General features: G+C 39.7%; 1 protein-coding gene across 5 annotated transcripts in view; it reads right to left on the bottom strand.

The window, feature by feature from the left end:
• Positions 1 to 18,984, bottom strand: part of ulk4 (unc-51 like kinase 4) — a 130,143-nt gene that overhangs the window by 84,359 nt on the left and 26,800 nt on the right. For all 5 annotated transcript variants that reach the window (XM_036130229.1, XM_036130241.1, XM_036130246.1 and 2 more), the window contains exon 19: positions 9,293 to 9,376. In XM_036130229.1, the coding sequence (XP_035986122.1) occupies positions 9,293 to 9,376 (84 nt within the window). The remainder of the gene's footprint in view (positions 1 to 9,292; positions 9,377 to 18,984) is intronic.

The following is an 18,984-nucleotide window of genomic DNA, read 5'->3' as shown; positions in this document are numbered from 1 at the left end:
AACACCTTAAGGGTATTATAAAGCAGCAGCTAAAGCAGCATAACCCCTCCAGCAAAGCAGCAATTTCTGAAGAAATCTCTCCTGACGTTTAAGGACACTGGGTGGGCCAACAAAGTTAAAAAATAATAACTCCATTTCAGCAGTAAAGTTTTTTGTTTGTTTGTTTTTTTTGGACATTTTGTGTGTGGAGCTCCTACTATGGAGCCTGTATACTGACTACACTAGAAGTATAGGCTCAGTTGCTAGTTTTTTCTATCAGTTTAAAAAAAAAAAGCTTGCTCACAGTTGCTGAGATTAGTTTTGAATGACTTCACGTGTATGTGAACGTAGATGGAGGCACTCTACATACCACAGAAAAGAATGTGAGCGTGTGAACTTTTGATTGATCATGAGCATGAGGTGGACATCTCATGTTAGAGACACAAGGGTAGGGCCCATGACTGTGTTTTAGGAGTCACCCTCTCTCCTCTCCTTTGTGGAAGATAGTGATAAATGATTAATGGGCTTACCACAGCTGGGTGTGTATGTATGTATGTGTGTCCGTGTGTGTGTGTGTGTGTGTGTGTGTGTGAGGGGGCTTTCTGCCTAGTGCCCTCTGGCTTCTATCACTGCAATACTGTTCACACACCTTTTCTGTTGCAAGTGCATGCACACATACACACACAGATTATTCATCATAGGCAGCTGAAGCATCATCTTGTTCAGGCTCATAAATAATTTCCTGCAGCTCAAGTCTGGCCTGGAAACCTGCCTTTCACTCCATGCCATCAACTCCTCCTCTAAGTACAACTCTCTCCCTTTCACACTCTGTCTGCCTGCCACATCCTCCCCCCCTCTCCAGCTACAGTGATCTGGCTTCCTTTCTTCCTTTCTGTCACTCCTCAGTATCCCCTCTCCATTGGCAAAAACCACCATGCTCCCTGTGGCTCTAGGCCCCCGCTACTTCCTTCCCCAGTCAAACTCGTCCTCTAGTACAACAATCTGTATCCATCTCTGCAGTGTTTGCTTGGAAATCAGCAAAAAAGTCTCAACAGCAGCAGAAGGGGCTGGGGTTATGCGGCGGGTCAAAAAACACACAGCCTGGAGCACATTTGACAGGTTGTTGGCGCTGTGTCTCAATGCTGTCATGCAATTAACAGTGTGCGCCGTTGGATTTGCATTTAGAACATTGGTAGACAATGTTTTCTTCTCTGGCAAAAATTGCATAAGAAATGCATCAGAAAATAAAGACGAGTCAAACAATGGCAAAGAAATTAAGAAAAACTTTCTCAGGCAATAGCAAAATTCTGAGCAATTTTTGCAAGTGAGATTTAGAAAGCTATTTTACACTGGAATGCAGGCCAACTAGATGTAACCAGGTTTACTAGCTAACACTTATCAATACCAGCTATACTAGTCAAGAAAATAATACATAATGGACGTAACAACACAGAACATTGACCCGCTTGTCTTTTAGGAATATTGTTTTATTCAGTCAGTGCAGATTTTCAAGCTGCAAATCTCCTCTAATGGCTATCATTTCTAGCAGCAGACAGACATGTATCTCGTGTCTGAAAGACTCAATATCATTTCCTACTGTTGCTAAGGTAGAGCCAGATTTACTAGTATATAATATTTGACTGGCTGATTAATAAGAAATTTAACTGTTAGAAGTTGACCAAACTTAAGTTTAACTTATATTAAAAAGAAACCTCACCATGTTTGCATACTTTTCTTTTAGATGTTCATCACAGCTGTTTTAAAAGCAAAGAAAAGTTTACTGAATGGATGATAAAAATGTTTCTTTCCGATATCACACTGTTTAGTCATTGGTCACAAAAATCACTGTTCAAAGACTGACGAATTTGAACAGTTCAATCAGCAACTTAAGGGTGCAATTTAAACAACACAGGAGCGACAGCCTAAACAGAATCAGCAGTGAGAGTTGACATAAACAAATTGTGTGTCTAAGTGGAGTCCATGCAAGTGGTGCAAAAATAACTAAGAATTCAGCCCAAACAGTTAATTTACTCTGCAAATCACAATCTGGATGTTTACAGATGATAATATACAACCCAAGAGTGAACGCCGAATTGGCTGCAACAATGCAAACAAAAGTCAGTACTAACTATGAAACAACTAATGATACTCAAACAAATTAATGGCATGAAACCTTAACTTTGATGGTGTTGATTGTTCCACGAAAAATATCAGTTTAAATCCGGTTTCATATAACAAATATCACTGCCGGATTCGTGCATTAAAGGTGTCGACGTTGTACAGTGTGTCAAATAATCCAATCCCAGCAGAACAAGATGAATTGTCAGTCTGTTTCATCAGAAATATCATGAATTCAATCTCCAAGCGGTTTGGTCCATTTCAGAGTTTTAATCGTCGTTATATTCTGAGGTTACATTTCCCAAAGAAATCTATTCTCCATTAGGTAATGTCAGGCCACTTTGGCTTGTATCCGGAAAGTTTGAGTAAAGAGAACTAGGCACGTCTTCAGTTAACTATAATGCATCATTAACATGGGATGCAGCAATTACTTGTAACCAAATTTTATCCATGCACAAAATAAATAGTCGACAAAAAAATCTGCAGCTGTCATCCACTCTTTCTCTTCTGTCGTTCTAATACTCAGCACTGTATACGATTTCTTTTGACAGCAGGGCAGTCAGTCAGATCAACAGAGATTTAATACATCCAATAGTCATCATCCTCTAACTATCTGTTTCAGAGACAGGACACATGACCCAGCTCCTACTGACAGTGGGCTTGAGACAGTCCAACCCAGACCGCCAGCCGATCAATCTCAGTCATATCCAGTAACCCTAAAAGCTCTCTGCGTGAGTGTGGACCGCAGGTTAAAGCTGGAGCAGCTGGAAGAAAACAGCCAAACTCAACATAGAAAACCTCACTGCTGACCAGTGACTTCAAAACTTGGACAATGCTTTTATAAGGCACAGGGGAACAAACAGATCTGCTCATCTACCGTGTTTATCTCACTGCTTTTAGTGCTCGAATCAGAGCGGTGCGCCTCACAGTCCACCTGTCAGTCTCCATAATGGAGACTCATTATCACTTAGAACATCTATAAAGATGTTGCATGATTTCACAGCACTCACACTTTTTTTTTTACAATGTGTCTTTTTGTTAAAGACATGAGAACCTGCATATCTGGATGCGTCACAAGTTTTAAGAGGCAAAGAGAAATGGAAGATTTGCAGTGAATAAAACAGAAATGCACTAACATTCGGGCATTCTGCTCTGGAGTTACTCAAAAATAATCATATGGTAAGAGAGAAAGTGGGGAATGCTGTAAAGGAAAATGAAACGGGAGAATATGAGTTTTCACAGCAAACCACAACATTAGGGTAAAAAGGACAAACTTCTGTTGCCTTGCAGCTAAATGCTTATGTTCTGTATATCTGAGCTCAGTAACCCTTATCGAGGACACACTGAGGAGCAAATCTAAGAAGGTGTGCCAACATATTTACAACACAGCAACAAAAATCATTCAAGGTTTTCTTAAATAAACTATTACATTTAGAGACACAGAGAAAGAAACAGGATAAAGGGAGGCAGAATGTGGGTAAATGATGAAAAGAGAGGGAGGAAGGTCGAGCCTGATGATGAGGGGGTCCCTGTGGCCATATGTGGCCATCAGCGTATCTTACTGTTCAATAATGATAAATAAGTCAACTGTCTCTCCCCTCAAACACTCACCTTGCTGCCAGCACGCACACACACACACACACACACATACACACACACACACACACACACACACACACACACACACACACACTCCTCTGCTTATCTAGCCTCAAACATAATATTCTAGTGGTAATAAAATAAGTAAAACCTGATGGCTTACAATGATTTTCATGCACAATAAACACTCACTGGTGGATTTATTAGGCACACTTTGAAAGCACTAGGTTAGACTTTTACCATCAAAAGTGTCTAAAATGATGTTCCTCTGGGAATTTGGTCCATATTGTCATGATGTTGTTTAAGCAAAAATTGCTTAATTGAATGTCATAGCTGGAATTAAAACTTATCAGACCAAGTAATGTTTTTCCAATATGTTTTTTTTTTTATATTGAAATTTTGGTGAGCCTGTGTGAAATGTAGCGCCAGTCTTGTGTTTCAAAATGACAAGAATGGGACCTAGCGTGGTCTTCTGCTACTCTGCTTCAAGGTCTGATGAAATGTCTACTCTGGTCGCAACGAGTGATCATATGAGTAGCTGTTGCTCTTCTATCGTGTCAAACCATTTCTTTCTGACATAGACAGGGCATTTTCATCCACACTACTGGCACTCCAGTGGATCAGCAGTGTGAGAAATCCTCAACAATATCAACAAACATGCAAAATTTAGAGTCACTTCAATCCCTTTTTTTGCATTCTGATGTTGGGTTTGAACTCCAACCAGTTGTCTTCACCACATCTAGATGCCTATATCGGTATACTGGGAGTAGTGGGACTGGCTTATTTGCTATTTACGAGTGAATAGGTACGTAATGTACTTAAATGAATAGCTGACACATGATGTGTAATATAAGCACTAAAGATGATAAAGGTAAGAATGCGAACAAATTTACTTCAAGCAGCCACTGAAGATCTTAACAATTGTAAATTGGCACTGGGTTATGTTTAAATATTATATAACAAATAGGGCTGGGCAAGTTAACGCGTTAATTTCGCGTTAATTCATTAGACTATTAACGGCGATATTTATTTTATCGCGCATTAACGCATGTTGCTCACATGCTTTCAGTCAGTGTCAGTCAGCACGCTGTCACGGCAGCACTCTCCCGCTCCCCCTCCCCTCTCGTACATGGCTCAGCGGCGCCAGCCAATCAGCACGCAGGCTCAGCCTGGCCCGCGCACTCAGCTCTCACACAAACTTAACACACAAACAGCTGAGAGAGAACGCAGCAGCGAAAAAACATGAACAGAGGATGTAGCACCGTTTGGCTTTATTTTAATACCGTAAATGAAATCAAGCTGTATGTTTTCTAAAAAGCCGGTTCATTTCAGTGGAAACACAACAAATTTATCTAAGCACGTGAAAAAACATGAAAACGTCGAGCCCCAGAAACGGAGAGAGGAGACGAAACTTCTCTCACTGCCCCGACAGACCCACAGACTGACGTCTCTGACTGAGGCGTTTCAGTCCTCCAGGGAACATCCAGGTAGATCAGTGGATGGATGGATGGATGTTACTGGAGCCCACACATAACATGTAATTAAGACCTTGAAAGAACCCAGTACATATATTAAAAAGTGTTATTTAAGATAAGATAACATTAGCTAATCCTTTTTTTTATCCCACGACGGGGAAATTTATAGGATTAAAGCAACAGGCAGGTGCACACAACACAGACAAAATTACATAAGGATTGAAATATATAAGAGGTGGATTAGCGAAAAAACACTGAACATAACATTATTATTATTATTATTATTATTATTATTATTATTATTATTATTATTATTATTATTAATAAATTGTAATAATAAAATAAAAACCACAAAACCCAAAAGGTCAACAGTTTCATGATACATCAAGCTTAGGGACTGGCTAATATACAGCAGGTCAAAAAAGGCCATATTTTGGCTGCAGTGCTTGTTCTCTTATGAAGAAAAGATCAACTAGTGCACTAAATTCAATAGATGGGTTGAAAATATCCAGTATAAAATAAGTGCTACAAATGTTACAACACTTTTGTTCATATGGCAGCAGAACATTAAAATAAAAGTGCTCTTTACACTACTTTTGAATTCATTCTTGGAGTTTGTAAATACAATGCGATTAATCGCGATTAATCGCGATTAATCAGGGCGATTAATCGCGATTAAATATTTTAATCGTTGCCCAGCCCTAATAACAAACTTCTTAACATTAACACAAACTAATCCCTTGAAGTAAGTACGGTAATTGAGACTAGAATCATTAAGAGAACAAATTAACATAAACACTGCATCCTTGTAAAGGCTTGTGTGGGTTTTAGTAACACTAGGTTCTGGAGTGGCAGGCAATGCATGCTGTATTTTCAGCTCTAATAGGACCAAGTGAACAGGTCATCCACTAATGATCTTGTTTCTCTTTACTTTTTTTTTTTTCAAAAAAGTAAACCCACAAATCAGGAAAAGATTAATTAAATTGCCCAATGAAACAACAAACCTGCTATTCGTTCACAGATGTATTTTAACAATATAAAGTGCATCTATCCATAAGGTTTTTCAGGGTGTTATTTTCTCACAGTCTTCCTGTGAACCGGCTCATTAAGGCATCAGGTGCTATTGTATATTTCAGCTCAAACACATTTATACATTCTCCATTGGGAAAAGATGAGTATTTTGGGAAGAGGGGTTCCAATATAAATAACATCTTCTTTCAGAGCTACACCTTTGTAGTGTGTGTATGGTCTAGTTAAGCACTGGTTTATTTAAAGTGCAAAGAAGTGCCTGGAAATAATGTAATCTTGAGGAAACATAATGTTGCTGTCTGTGATCCTTAAGTACTTTTTGTATTATTGAAATAAAAAATGCAAGGTAAAGATAAATTACCACATCGTGGGGTTTTTGGATTTGTTCTACATTACACTGTGAAAGAAAGGTTTGCATATACTAGCTTTTAGCTTGAACTCTTCTGGGAAGTCTGTCCACAAGGTTCTGGAGTGTGTAATTGGGAATATTTGACTGTTCGTCCTGAAGCCCATTTGTGAGGTCAGACACTGATGTTGGACGGCTGGCTCTCAGTCTTCGCTAATTTATCCCAAAGGTTCTTGCAGGTCGAGGTCAGAATTGAGTGCAGGCCGGTCAAGGTCCTCCACACCAAACTCTCTCATATATGGCTCCATCCAAATACCCTTAATTATAGCTCCTAGCTCCTGCCCCTAGCTCCAGTTCCTTGACCTTTTATGAGGCCAACACTAGCGTGGGGAGGAAACGAGATTTGGAATGGTGTGCCGATTTCGAACAGCCATTAACTCCAATGTCATTAGGTGAGGGAAACGCACATGGATGATGCGAGTCAAATTCGGGCCTACAGCCTTCCAAAAATAAAATACAATGTGTGCATTCCCTGCTCTCCTCCCATTTTTGTTAATTTCTGTGAGGTGGGCTGTGCTTATACGTCATGTCGCACAAAAGATTGTGGGATTCCTTATAGCTCCTTAGCGCCGGTAAGGGACACCGCAGGATTCCTAGGCTAAATTATCTGTGAGAGGAAGCATACAGGCTCCTTTTCCTACCTCCTTCCTTACTGATTGCACTATTCGGACAACAGTTATCATGGCGACCACTGATGCACGTGCCCTTTGGCTAAAGAGTCCTTGTGCAATAGGGCAGTGCTTCTCAATAATTTGTTGTCACCACCAAACTCCAAAAGAGTCCAGCGATGGCATACTTTACACCACTGCATTCGAGGCTTTGCATTGTACTTGTTGATATATGGCTTGGATGCAGCTGCTCAGCCATGGAAACTTGTTCCATGAAGTTCTCTACACACTGTTCTTGAGCTAATCTGAAAGCCACATGAAGTTTGGAGGTCTGTAGCGATTGACTGCAGAAAGTTGGCAATTCTGACCTTTTCACTCCCCAAAAAATCTCAAATCCACACACAGTAGTAGCAGTTAGCGCTCCATAGAAGACCATTAATATCTGGGCTGCTTTCTTCTTACCTTATTTAGTCTTGCTATGATGTGGTCTTATTATCGTCGGCTCCCATTGCTCAACAGCTTTCAAATAGCATCAAGGAGAGATGCCAGCCGCTATTTGTGTTTTTTGTGTTTTCTTTTTGAGGGTTTTTGAACATTTCTAGAAACAATTACAGTCACCATTACATCTGCCAACAGTTGCTCTGTGACGTCTCCTTCTGTTATCTGCGGATGCGGGTTGCTTTGCGGTCTTGAACCGTTCAGACAGAAGTCTGATGTCGGCCGCATTAAATAGTAATATAAACGGCCACCTCAAAAAAATCTGATTTCAGCAAAAAATCAGAATTGAGTATCAAGACCTGCAGTGTGAACGTAGCCTTAGTTGTTTTGGCCTGATGTAAGGGGACGCACACCTTTCAAAAGGTTAACCGGTCAACAGAGTATTTTCCCAAAAATCTTGGAGATTATCAAGATATTTTTAGGAATCGATAAACTGGGATTTGTGTGTACCTTGGTGAGCGGGTTTGGCCTTGGAACTTCCCTATGGGTGTCATCTTTGTCCAATCTCATTCTTGTTGTTGAATTACAAACACTGACCTTATCTGAGGCCTGTGGTGCTTAAGACATCGTTCTGAGTTCTCTTGTGACCACCTGAATGATTTGTTGATGCACTCCTGGAAATTCTTGAATTTCTTTAGATTCGGGCATTATATGTAGCTTTTTTAGCTCTTTTAGCCAACTTCATGCAACATCAAGCAGGTTCTAATTAAGCAATGACTTAAATTCTACAGGTTTGCCAATAATCAGGTCTGGGTTCGGATATAGAGATTAAACAGAAAAAAACAAAACGATAAATCAGTGAAATCATGATTTAGCACGAGGGGGCAAATTTATCTTCACATAGGACCAAGTTTGTTCCTATTTCTCCAAACAATACATGAAATTAATTTAAGATAACTGCTGTTGTTTTACTTTGGTCATCATCACCAAATTTTTTCGATTCGTTTAGATGACCATAAATATTTAAGTGTGTTACAAAAAAGTAAACAAAAAATTCTAAATCTGTAAGGCTGCAAATACTTTATTATGGCACGGTATCTGAAGGATGACTTGATGTTTTTTTTTTTTAATAATACAGTATCTAACTTACTTAGTACTTAATGATTTTTAGTAGTCGCTGAAGAAATATGCAATAATTTCTTTAACCGTAAAACCAAATAATGTCGGGTTATTTTACCATGCTTGGACAGACTAAAGTAAACAAAAAAAAAGAAATGAAATTGAAACGAGACAGAAAGCAAACAGAAATCGGCTTTTCCATTTGTGCTGTTGCTCCATCTACTGTAGGTGCGTGTCTGGAGGGTCCTAATTGCTGCTGAGGTCAGGCTGCAGAGCAGTAAAGGGTTGTGTTTGATGCAGGTAGGAGCGTGCATGCATGAATGTGTGTGACTGCTCTGCATGCCCTTGACTTGCAGCTGGCAAACAACGCTTTAGGCCCCCACAGCTGCCTCATCATTACTGTTCACAGGGATCCCCTGCTGCACACAAACACGCACAGGCTCACGCAGAGTGAGACTTAGTCACAGCAACACAGGCACAGACACAAACAGGCACACGCAGACATACACAGAGACACTCACCCCTTCCCGCAGGCTCCTCATTAAGCCAGTGTAGGCGGCAGCAGGAACGAACCATAGTCCCTCTGGGGAGCCTCTCTTCTCCTCCTGATAGAGAGTCATAGAAAAGACAGGGAGGACGGGTGAGAGGGGAGGGTGTACAGTTGGGGATGGGGGGGCAGCGAAGGAGCAGAGTGGGAATGGGGGAAAGGGAGATAGATAAAGTGAAGGAGAGACAAGTAGAGAGGAGTGAGGAAAAGGGCAAGAAAGGGCCAAGTCAGGGAGGAGAAAAGGGAGTGGGAGGAGTTAAGACATCTTGATTACATGGTTTATGATCCCTGTGTGCAACATGCTGCATCTTTTTGATGCTTAATCAAATGTTTGGAAAATGTTTTTAAACACTATTTGGATTATTTGTTTTGCATAAAGTGATTAAGGTCCTCCAAATTTTGATTTTTAAAATTCAATACAGGCTAAGATTTCTAGAGCAGTTTTTATAACATTCCTGCCATCTAGCTACAAAGTTAGTTACCCAATTTGGTGTATTATTGCATCTTTCACAAATCAAGAAACAATACCAAACTTGGCTATAACCTTGTAACGTATAGGAAAAGACTATTTCACTGCTTTTTAGAATATGGATCAGCTCTCAAACTCAAGACTTCTCAAATCAGGACTGTACTCCTCTATAATAAACACAGAACACACCATTTGTGACCCGTAATTCATTCATGTTCATAAGTGAACATGAAAGAAATAAGAGTACAAATGATGTGCTTTGCATCTAAACAAATGCTAGATGAAAACCAAAGGACCAATTTAAAACGGTGATTTAAGAAGGTCCAGAAGCCAAAATTCATCTCTCTGTGAAACGTTTATGGGTTTCTTCCAATACAAAAGCAGAAGTAATTGATAGAATAGACAAAAACAAAGCTGGGATTTCTCACCTCCCCCCACCCAAAAAAATTAAAAAATAAAACAACATGAAACCCCTCAATTTTTCTGAAGTTGCCTCCTTTATTCTGTTTAATAATAAAAAAGAAAGTACGAGCATTTCAGTTTTCTATGCTTCATATTTATCCAGACTGTTTATTACCCTGATGATTATTTAATAAATTACCTCATCTTTTACCTCATAGAAATTACATAAAAATTGTCTTTTCCTAAGACTAAGCTTTTCCTAAGACTAAGCTTTTCTGTGGCTGCATACTTTCCCAAGGCAAACATATTACAATTACCTATTTGCAGGTCTTTATTTAGTTGTTTATTATTGGCTATGACTTTATTTTATTGTAAACATGTACTTAATCTTGAAGAGTATAAGTAGCTCATCCTGAAAATAAATAGACCTTTCAGTCTTATAGAAGCACAGTCTCATAGCTCAAAGATTTCTAATCATTTAACATACAAGTTCTAACTTTTACGAAATGGTGCTCTGTTCCCTTGCTGCTGTGCTTAGCTTTAGGCTATATCTAACCTTGAGGATAAGGACAGCACTAGGGGCTCTGGGTAATTGTTGTCATTGACAACTGGAGAACTGAATCAGACCACTTTATTTGGCTAATATTAAAGGAACATGCTGGATAAGTTAAACACTGGTTTTCCTGACAATATTTGTAACACAAATCCACCTGTAAGTTATAGAGCCGACTATTTAAAGTAATCAAACTTCATTAGAACTGATTTATTTAACCCAAATGCTGGTTTGTACTGTTGAGACTGAGGATGAGTAGTTTAACCAGACACTGGATCTGAGCAGTCATTCAGTTTGCTGGGTTAGAGAAGTTTAAAAACAGTAATGATTCTTTACAGACCTCCATTTTAACTCTATATCTATTAGATGGAAACTACATGACATAAAATGTTAATGTCAGTGGGTTGTGGTAATGACTATAATTCCCTCTGAAAAATGGGCAGGTTTACTGAACATAACATTATCCATTTACCTGCTAATTAGGTAGTGCAAGCATTCACAGGCAAAGTCAACAAAACAATATGTTATACGGCGTTATAAAGTATAAATTTAGCTTTGCAAATTTAATGTGAATAAAACTCTAATTTGACCTTGTTAGGCTGTTGTGTTTGGTTCTTTTGAATCAGATAATATTTAAAGCAGAACTCAAAAATAAAATAATTAATTAAAATATTAGTTGTTTAGCAAGCCCAGTTTTTGGGTAAATATTTTCAGCCGACTCTGAGGTCTTACTGTATTGGACAATACAGCAAAAGTATTTTACAAGTCAGGTGTATTTTGAATTTACTATTCAGCAACTATTACCCTAAATTAAACTAGTGCCATTGCTATATCCAGGCTTCTTGCTTTCTCTAGATTTCTGTGTCAGACACAAAATCATGAGGACTTTTAGAAACAGTACACCTGCATATCCATCTTATAGTTAAGGGGTGATGGCCTAGGATTAGAAAAAAAAACAACCCCAGCCTCTCTGTTTTCAAGCTACTTGTGTAATACTTTTGGAAGTGAAAGTTTGATCAGACATCACTGATGTTAACCAGGTTCATATGTATTTTCTCTGTAGAAGATGGAGATTGACCTGAACTGACTGAATTGTTTTATAAATCAGGTTTTCTACTCAATAAACAGTGCTGTGAAAACATGTTTGTCCTCTTACAGATTTCAACCCGTTTTGTCGCACTTAAATGTTTGAGATCATCAAATAAATTTTACTATTGAATAAAGATAGCCTGAGTAAATACAAAAAACAGTTTTTAAATGATGATTTCAATCATTAAGGGAAAACAATCATTATCCAAACCACCCTGGCCCTCAAGGAAACAGTAGTTGCCCCTTAAACTAGTTGAGCCACCCTTTGCAGCAACTACTACCATTAATAGCTTGTGATGACAGCCCCATTAATTTTAAACTCAACCACTAAGGAATTATGGCCGACTTATTTTTGCAGAGTTTTTTATTTATGCCATATTGGAGGGATTTTGGATATGAACGAGGTGTTTAAGGTCATACTACAGTTTCTGAATTGGATTCAAGTCCAAATATGGGCTAGGCCATTCCAAAACTTTATTTGATTTTTTTTTTTTATTTGTTTGTTTTTTTGTCATTCAGAGGTCACCTTACAACTGTGCTTTGGATCATTGTTCTGCTGCATAATCAAAATGTTATTGAGGTTAGGGTCCCTGTAGTGATTTTTGGACATTCTCCTGCAGGGGTTTCTGGTAGAGCAACAATTATTATATCAATTACGGCAAAAGGTTTTTACTTTTGTCTTGTCAGTTCACAGAATAATTTCCCTATACCCTTGGGGATCATCAAGATTTTTTTTGTTGTTGTTGTATTTTTTGGCCAAAGCGAGATGGATCTTTAGCCTTTTTGGTGAGCAGTGGTTTTGACCTTGGATCTCTCCCATGCATATTGCCAGGTATTTGTACGAGGAATTTGACTTTGCGTTGTACAATGCTCACGATGTGCTTACTTACAATAGTAAAACAACACAACAGTTTATTAGTAAAAATCAAACACAGTCTGCAGTACAGAAAACACATATGAATGCACTATAAGCACCAGGGAAACTGAGGCAATAATGCTATGGTGAAATGAGCAGAGTGCAAGGGATGCAGGAGTAAATATTATATCCATTGTTGTTGTTATTATTATGTACATCTCGGAGGTGGAAGTGCCGTACATACGCATATACACATACAAACATACATTTCCACAATGTAATGAATGCAGAAAATGGGAATACTGGAATTGTATATGGAGTTATGTACAAGAAACAGGTAGATTTAGTACAGTATACACAATATGAACAGTAAAAATGAAGTCAGTTGTTCATTTGAGTGTTGGCTTGTGGGAAGAAACTGTTCTCATGTCTGCTGGTGTTAGTGTACAGTGATCTGTAGTGCCTACCAGAGGGAAGAAGATGGAACATGCCCGTTTCCTGACTTTGGATATGTACAGGTCCAGAATGGAAGTCAAGTTAGCACGGATTAGTCCAGTCCTGACTGTCCGTTGCAGTCCAGCCCTCTCATTTTTGGTGGTAGATCCAAACCAGAAAGTAATGGACGAGCAGAGGAGAGACTGGATGATGACTGTGTAGAAGGGGATCGACAGCTCCTGCGGCAAGTTGAGCTTCCTGAGTTGGAGCAGGAGGAACATCGTCTGCTGGGCCTTCTTGATGATGGTGACTGTGTTGGGCTCCCACTTTAGGTCCTGGGATATTGTGGATCATAGAAACCTGAAGGTGTTTAAAGCAGACACGATCATCTCCCCAGTTTTGAGCGTGTTAAGCTCCTGGATGTACCAGAGAGCCAGCTGATCAACATCCCATCTGTAGGGCAACTTATCAGAATCCCGGATGAGGGTGATAATCGTTGTGTTGTCAGCAAATTCCAGGAGTTTGACAGATGGGTCTCCTGAGGTGCAGTCACTGGTGTAGAGGGAGAAGAGCAGTGTGGAGAGCTCACAGCCCTGGGGGACGCCATGCTAATAGTTCGGGTGCTGGATGTGAAGTTTCTAACCTGCTGACTACTGTTAGCCAGGAAGTTTGTGATCCACTGACAGGTGAAGGCTGTCAGTGGATCCTTGCATATGACCGTGGAGCATCAGGGTGTTTGTGGATGCATTGAATCTAGGGCTGAACAATTAATCGCATTTACAATATAATTGCAATTTCCAAATTGCAGAGTTATGCAATTTTTGGCTATGTATCAATTAATGGTTAAGACATGTCCTTTAGGTGTCAGTAATATGTTTAAGTGGGTTTTCCTCCACATGGAAGGAAGAGAGTTGCAGCAGTGAGATAATTAAATTTTATAATTTGTTTTAGAGTTTATATAATGAATACTTTTTTTTACCTGAAACTTTCAGGAATCTCACCATAGCATTAAGAACTAGCCAAACTGTTTAATCCATAGACATGTTTGTTGGTTGCGCTTTGCACTTTATGTTCAACAAGGATTGATGTCCAACTCAACAAGCTACTGTATTTTGTTGAATAATATTCTGCATAATAAAAAACAGTTACATTTCCTGTTCTAAATAGTCCTTGTTTACAAACACGGACTAACAATATCTACAAGCCTTTTTTGTTGCTTGTGGTTAATGCAAAGAAACGTCCAAATTAAATGGCAATCACAATTATGGTTGAAATATATCGTAGTTGTGGCTGGGGAAAGGGAAGTTTGGGCCTCCCTACTGAAGCTGCTACCCCTACGACACGACCCCGGATAAGCGGAGTATAATGGATGTATATCGTAATTTTAATTTTTGGTAAAATCATACAGCTCTAATTGAATCTGACCATAACTGAGCCAGATGACGTCTGCATAGCTGCAGATGCTGGTCTGGGTTATTTTCTGACTACCACATATAATTGTTCATATGGTCTTCGAGTCAACCGGTTGACCGGCTTCTCCTAGGAAGGTTCATCACTGCTGCATGTTTTCACCAGTTGTGCATTATGGATCAAAAAACAAACAAGTGTTTAATCACAGTTAATTTCATTTACCAAGGGACCAATTACTTCTTCCCAGAGGGTTTAGTAATTCTAATAAAAATAAATTGTATTTATAACGAAGTTTACATTTACCCAAAATCTCAAAAGTGCTAAGGTCAGTTTGGATAGCTTTTTTTTCCCTTAATGAAATCATCCTTTAAAAACTACTTTTTCAATTTACTCAGGTTATCTTTTTCCAATATAAAATTTTTTTTTTGATGATCTGAAACATTTAAGTTCCAAAAAAAAAAGAAGAAAAAAACAGGTACAAGGGAAGAAATTTGTAATAAGGAATTTTTTTCACAGCACTATATCTCATTTTATATAGTTACCTTTAATCTACAGAGATAGTTTCTTCATCATTACTTAGCTAAAGTCTAATGTACATAACCATACTATAAACTGTCCAAGATTCAAACCAAGTAGACTACCACCCTGAAATGTTAGCAACGTTTAAATCCCTACTGTAATAGAAAGGATTATGAAGGGTAGACAAAAAAAATATTTTCCTCTCTTACTAAACTTAAATGAGAAGCCTTTTAAGGTGCTGAATAGTTAATTTCACAGAGAAAGAAACAAACTACTGCAGCAGTTATTAAATTAATTTAGATGGAGCCTCTACAAAACATATTTTTCCAGCTTCGAAAGAGTATTCAATGTAATCAAGTAGGCCGATTGATTTTTGAAGGTTATCTATCGGTCATGTAAATAAAAATCTATTACTTAATTGGCTCGTCTAGTGAGACTGAGGTTAACCAGAAATAAATTGGCATGAACCTTTCTAATAAATGAGGCCTTCTCCACTCTTTCTTGTAAGTTTGAGGACAAGGGGTCAATTCTTCTTCAATTGAGTTTAGTCAGCATACAAAATTAAACTCCATTACCTGACAATAGAGTTCCCAGTTAAATTAATTTTAGTCTGGATTGGTCTCTCTCTGAGGTAATGAGAAAATAGATTTTGATCCATCTTGTATGCAAAAAAATTCTGTGCGTGATTCTTTTAAACATATTAACTCAAATTAATCCATTTACATTTTTTTACATAGATCTGCAGAACGTTGTGCATAATTTAAAAGTGGGAAAAAATTATATATGGTTTAAACTATGTCTTTATAAACCAAAATCTCAAAGGTGTTGCGTGCATATGTATTTAGCTCTTTTTATTCTTATACCCCTGAATGAAAGCCAGTACAACCAACTATAAATCTAGCGGTTTTCTTAAGGCTGCACAGCTTTGTTGGAGAAAATTTGTGAAAAATTAAACAAAAAGCATTATGAAGACCAAGAAAAAAAGACATACAGGTCAGGTATAAAGTTATAAAGAAGTTTTAAGAATGCTGAGGTTATAAAACAATATTACATGTTTGGATATACACTATTGTCATGTACACAGAACTGTGTGCAGGTTGGTGTGTGTTTGTGTGACTGTCTCACCGGTGCTGGGTGTGACTGACGGGTGTGGGCCCCACAGCTACGGCTCATCAGGACTAATTAAGAGGTGCATAAAGAGGAGCAGATCCCAAGAGGCAGATGATGGATTGTGTACCCACTCACCATGGTAATCGCACCTGCCTTTTCACGTTATTGTGTTGTTCTCCTGTTCCTAATTTAATTGGATTGTCTTCCCTTCCTTCAGGAACCGCTTCCAAACTCAGCCACTTCAATTCATAGTTTCTGGAAACCACCATGAGCAGACCACTTTAATTTTTCGTACTCGAGATTGTCCCATCATTTTTGGTTCTTCTAGCCTTCACATTCTTCACATTTATTGGACAGAAACCCACACTGAATCCTGGAGCAATCATTGCCTCTCCTCCAGAGCCCCTTCCAAATTACCCCCAGCTGCCAAAACCACCAAATTACTCATCCATCATGTTGTTCTCAGACTCTACATTACAGCTGAAATAATATCACAGAGGTCTCCAGTTTAAACCTCAAGTCTAAAAGGACTTCTGTTTATCACTTAGAGCTAAATCACATTTCCCTTCTGACTTTCATCCACAAGACCAATGGAGAGATTGAATGACTAAATCAAGAACCAGAAAACATTCTTCAATGTCTATGCACTGATAACCCAACCTTTCGTGAGTAATCGTCTCACATAGATCGACTATGTACAATATCTCTGCAGTCTCTGGTTAATCCCTGTTTGAAGCGCCTGTCTGGTATCAGCCATAACTTCTGCATTCACCCTTTGCTGATTCACTTTCCATCTGTCAGAACTCACCTATTTTTGGCTGCAGGCGTGTCTGGAACCAAACCCAAGCTGTACTTTAACGCACCACCTTCCAGAACAAAAGGATTGCAGACAAAAAACACATTCCTGCACCCACCTACTCACCTAAGCAATTGGTTTGGTTCTGTTCGAAAGATTTCCCTTACAAGTCCTTTTCTAAGAAATTCTCTCTCAGGATTTATAGGTTCAAGATCAAGTCCATGATCAGCCCTTCCAGTACCGCCTCATTTCCATGTTCATCCCACATTCCATGCTTCCCAAATCAAACCTGTGCTTGGTTGCTCCTTATCCCCTCCAGCCCAACGCTCTCCACCCACCTGGGGCATTGATGTTCACCCTGCATTCACGGCCCGAGGCATTGTGGGGATGGCTCTCCCCACAGCATGGACAGACCCAGTCAGTACCTAAACCTAAATTCAATCGATGAACCTAAACGTTTGGCAAGACTTAGAAAGTTATGTTCATGCATAATCTCAAGGATTTGGTTCTACAAGCTTTAAACATCTTGAGATTTAAATGTGTCAGGACTCAGCAGGCAGAACCGTGAAGTTTCTGCCGGTTCTGCCTCTGTGTCAACTGCAGGTGACTGCAGTTGACACAGACCTGCGGCTTGTTCAGCAGCGTTCGGCCGCGCTATAAGAAGTGCGCGCGGACAGCAGGAGGACGCCAGAGTGTTAACTGTTGTGGTACGCCTAATGGCCTCAGTCTCACGACAGCTTACCTTATTCCCGTGCTGGATCTTGTCTTCTGTGTCTCCCAGGTTGCTTCTTGTGCTGGATCCCTCTCAAGTCTTCTGGTTCCCTTTGTTCGGGATCCCGCTCCGGACTCCCCCTCGTGCTCCCTTGGTATTACCAAGCCGGGCTGAGAAGCCTCACTGGATCTTCCTGGTTCCTCCTGCTGTACTCGGATCCCCGGACCCGCCGGTGCAGCTCGGACCCCGCTTAAGCCCTCGCCGATCGGTCACTCAGTCACCAGCTTCCATCACCGTCAGGCAAGTGCTGAGTCCATTTCTCTGCTCCCCCCCCCCTCCCTCCCCCCGGCCTGGTTCTCATGCTCAGTGGTAAGCTTACTTCCCTCCGACATATCGCTCAGTTCCTTAATCCAGTCCAATCGTTTCCTCTTCCCTCCTTGATTGAACGTGTCCCGCTCGTGCTTCTCTCCTCATCTCCTTCACATCGAGACAAATCCTCTGGTTCCCTTGTTATCCCCTCTGTCTGTTAAATAAACATCATCTCGGTAAAACTGCTTCCTGTTTACCGAGTGTGTTCTGCATGTGGCCCAAATAGTTAAGGCAAAACATGACAAAATGTTATTGATTGTTCTTTTCAAAGTGGCTCACACACCCAAAATGACTTAGAGCATTAACTGCCAACAGGCATAAATCGGAGGTAACTAGACTTTCTGCTCTCCGTATCTCCTGGAGAGGTGTCAAAACGTTTCCTTTGCTCTGGGGGCCCGTTCAGGCAACTGGAGTTCTGGTTTCCCCAGTGTCTGCCTCGGCACTCTGAGGGGCGGGTCTTTGGCTCCTCACGACCACTATTGAGCATTTTTCATATGGATAAATCTTACATATACATGTGCATTCTCACTAACACCTACAGGTGCTTGGATCCAGGTGCTTACAGATTCATTTCTATACAGATAAACCCTATCACTGTCTTTGACTGTCTCTTTATGCAACATGTACTAAAAAATACTGGGGTTTTTTCAGTGATCTTATGATCACTGAAAGCTGGTTGTTTGTATGTGTAATACTTTATTGATTTGTTTTGCTGTTCTTTTTATATCTCTCTGCAGGTGTAGAAGCAGACTCCAAGGATGTCATCTTGTTCTCATTTATCCCTCTACTCTATTTTTGTCACCTTTTTTACCTTTTTTTCAATCATCTTTTTCTGTTCCCTTTTTTCTCTTTTATCTTTCTAAATTGGTTCGTGCCTGACCCTGGGTCTTTCTGCATGGGGGTTTGCATGTTCTTCCTGTGCATGCGTGGGCTCTCTCTGGGTACT

This window comes from Fundulus heteroclitus, chromosome 3, assembly GCF_011125445.2.
Source record: "Fundulus heteroclitus isolate FHET01 chromosome 3, MU-UCD_Fhet_4.1, whole genome shotgun sequence".
NCBI lineage: Eukaryota > Metazoa > Chordata > Actinopteri > Cyprinodontiformes > Fundulidae > Fundulus > Fundulus heteroclitus.
Note: the sequence above shows the minus strand (reverse complement) of the source record. Positions and strands in the feature narration are given on the sequence as shown.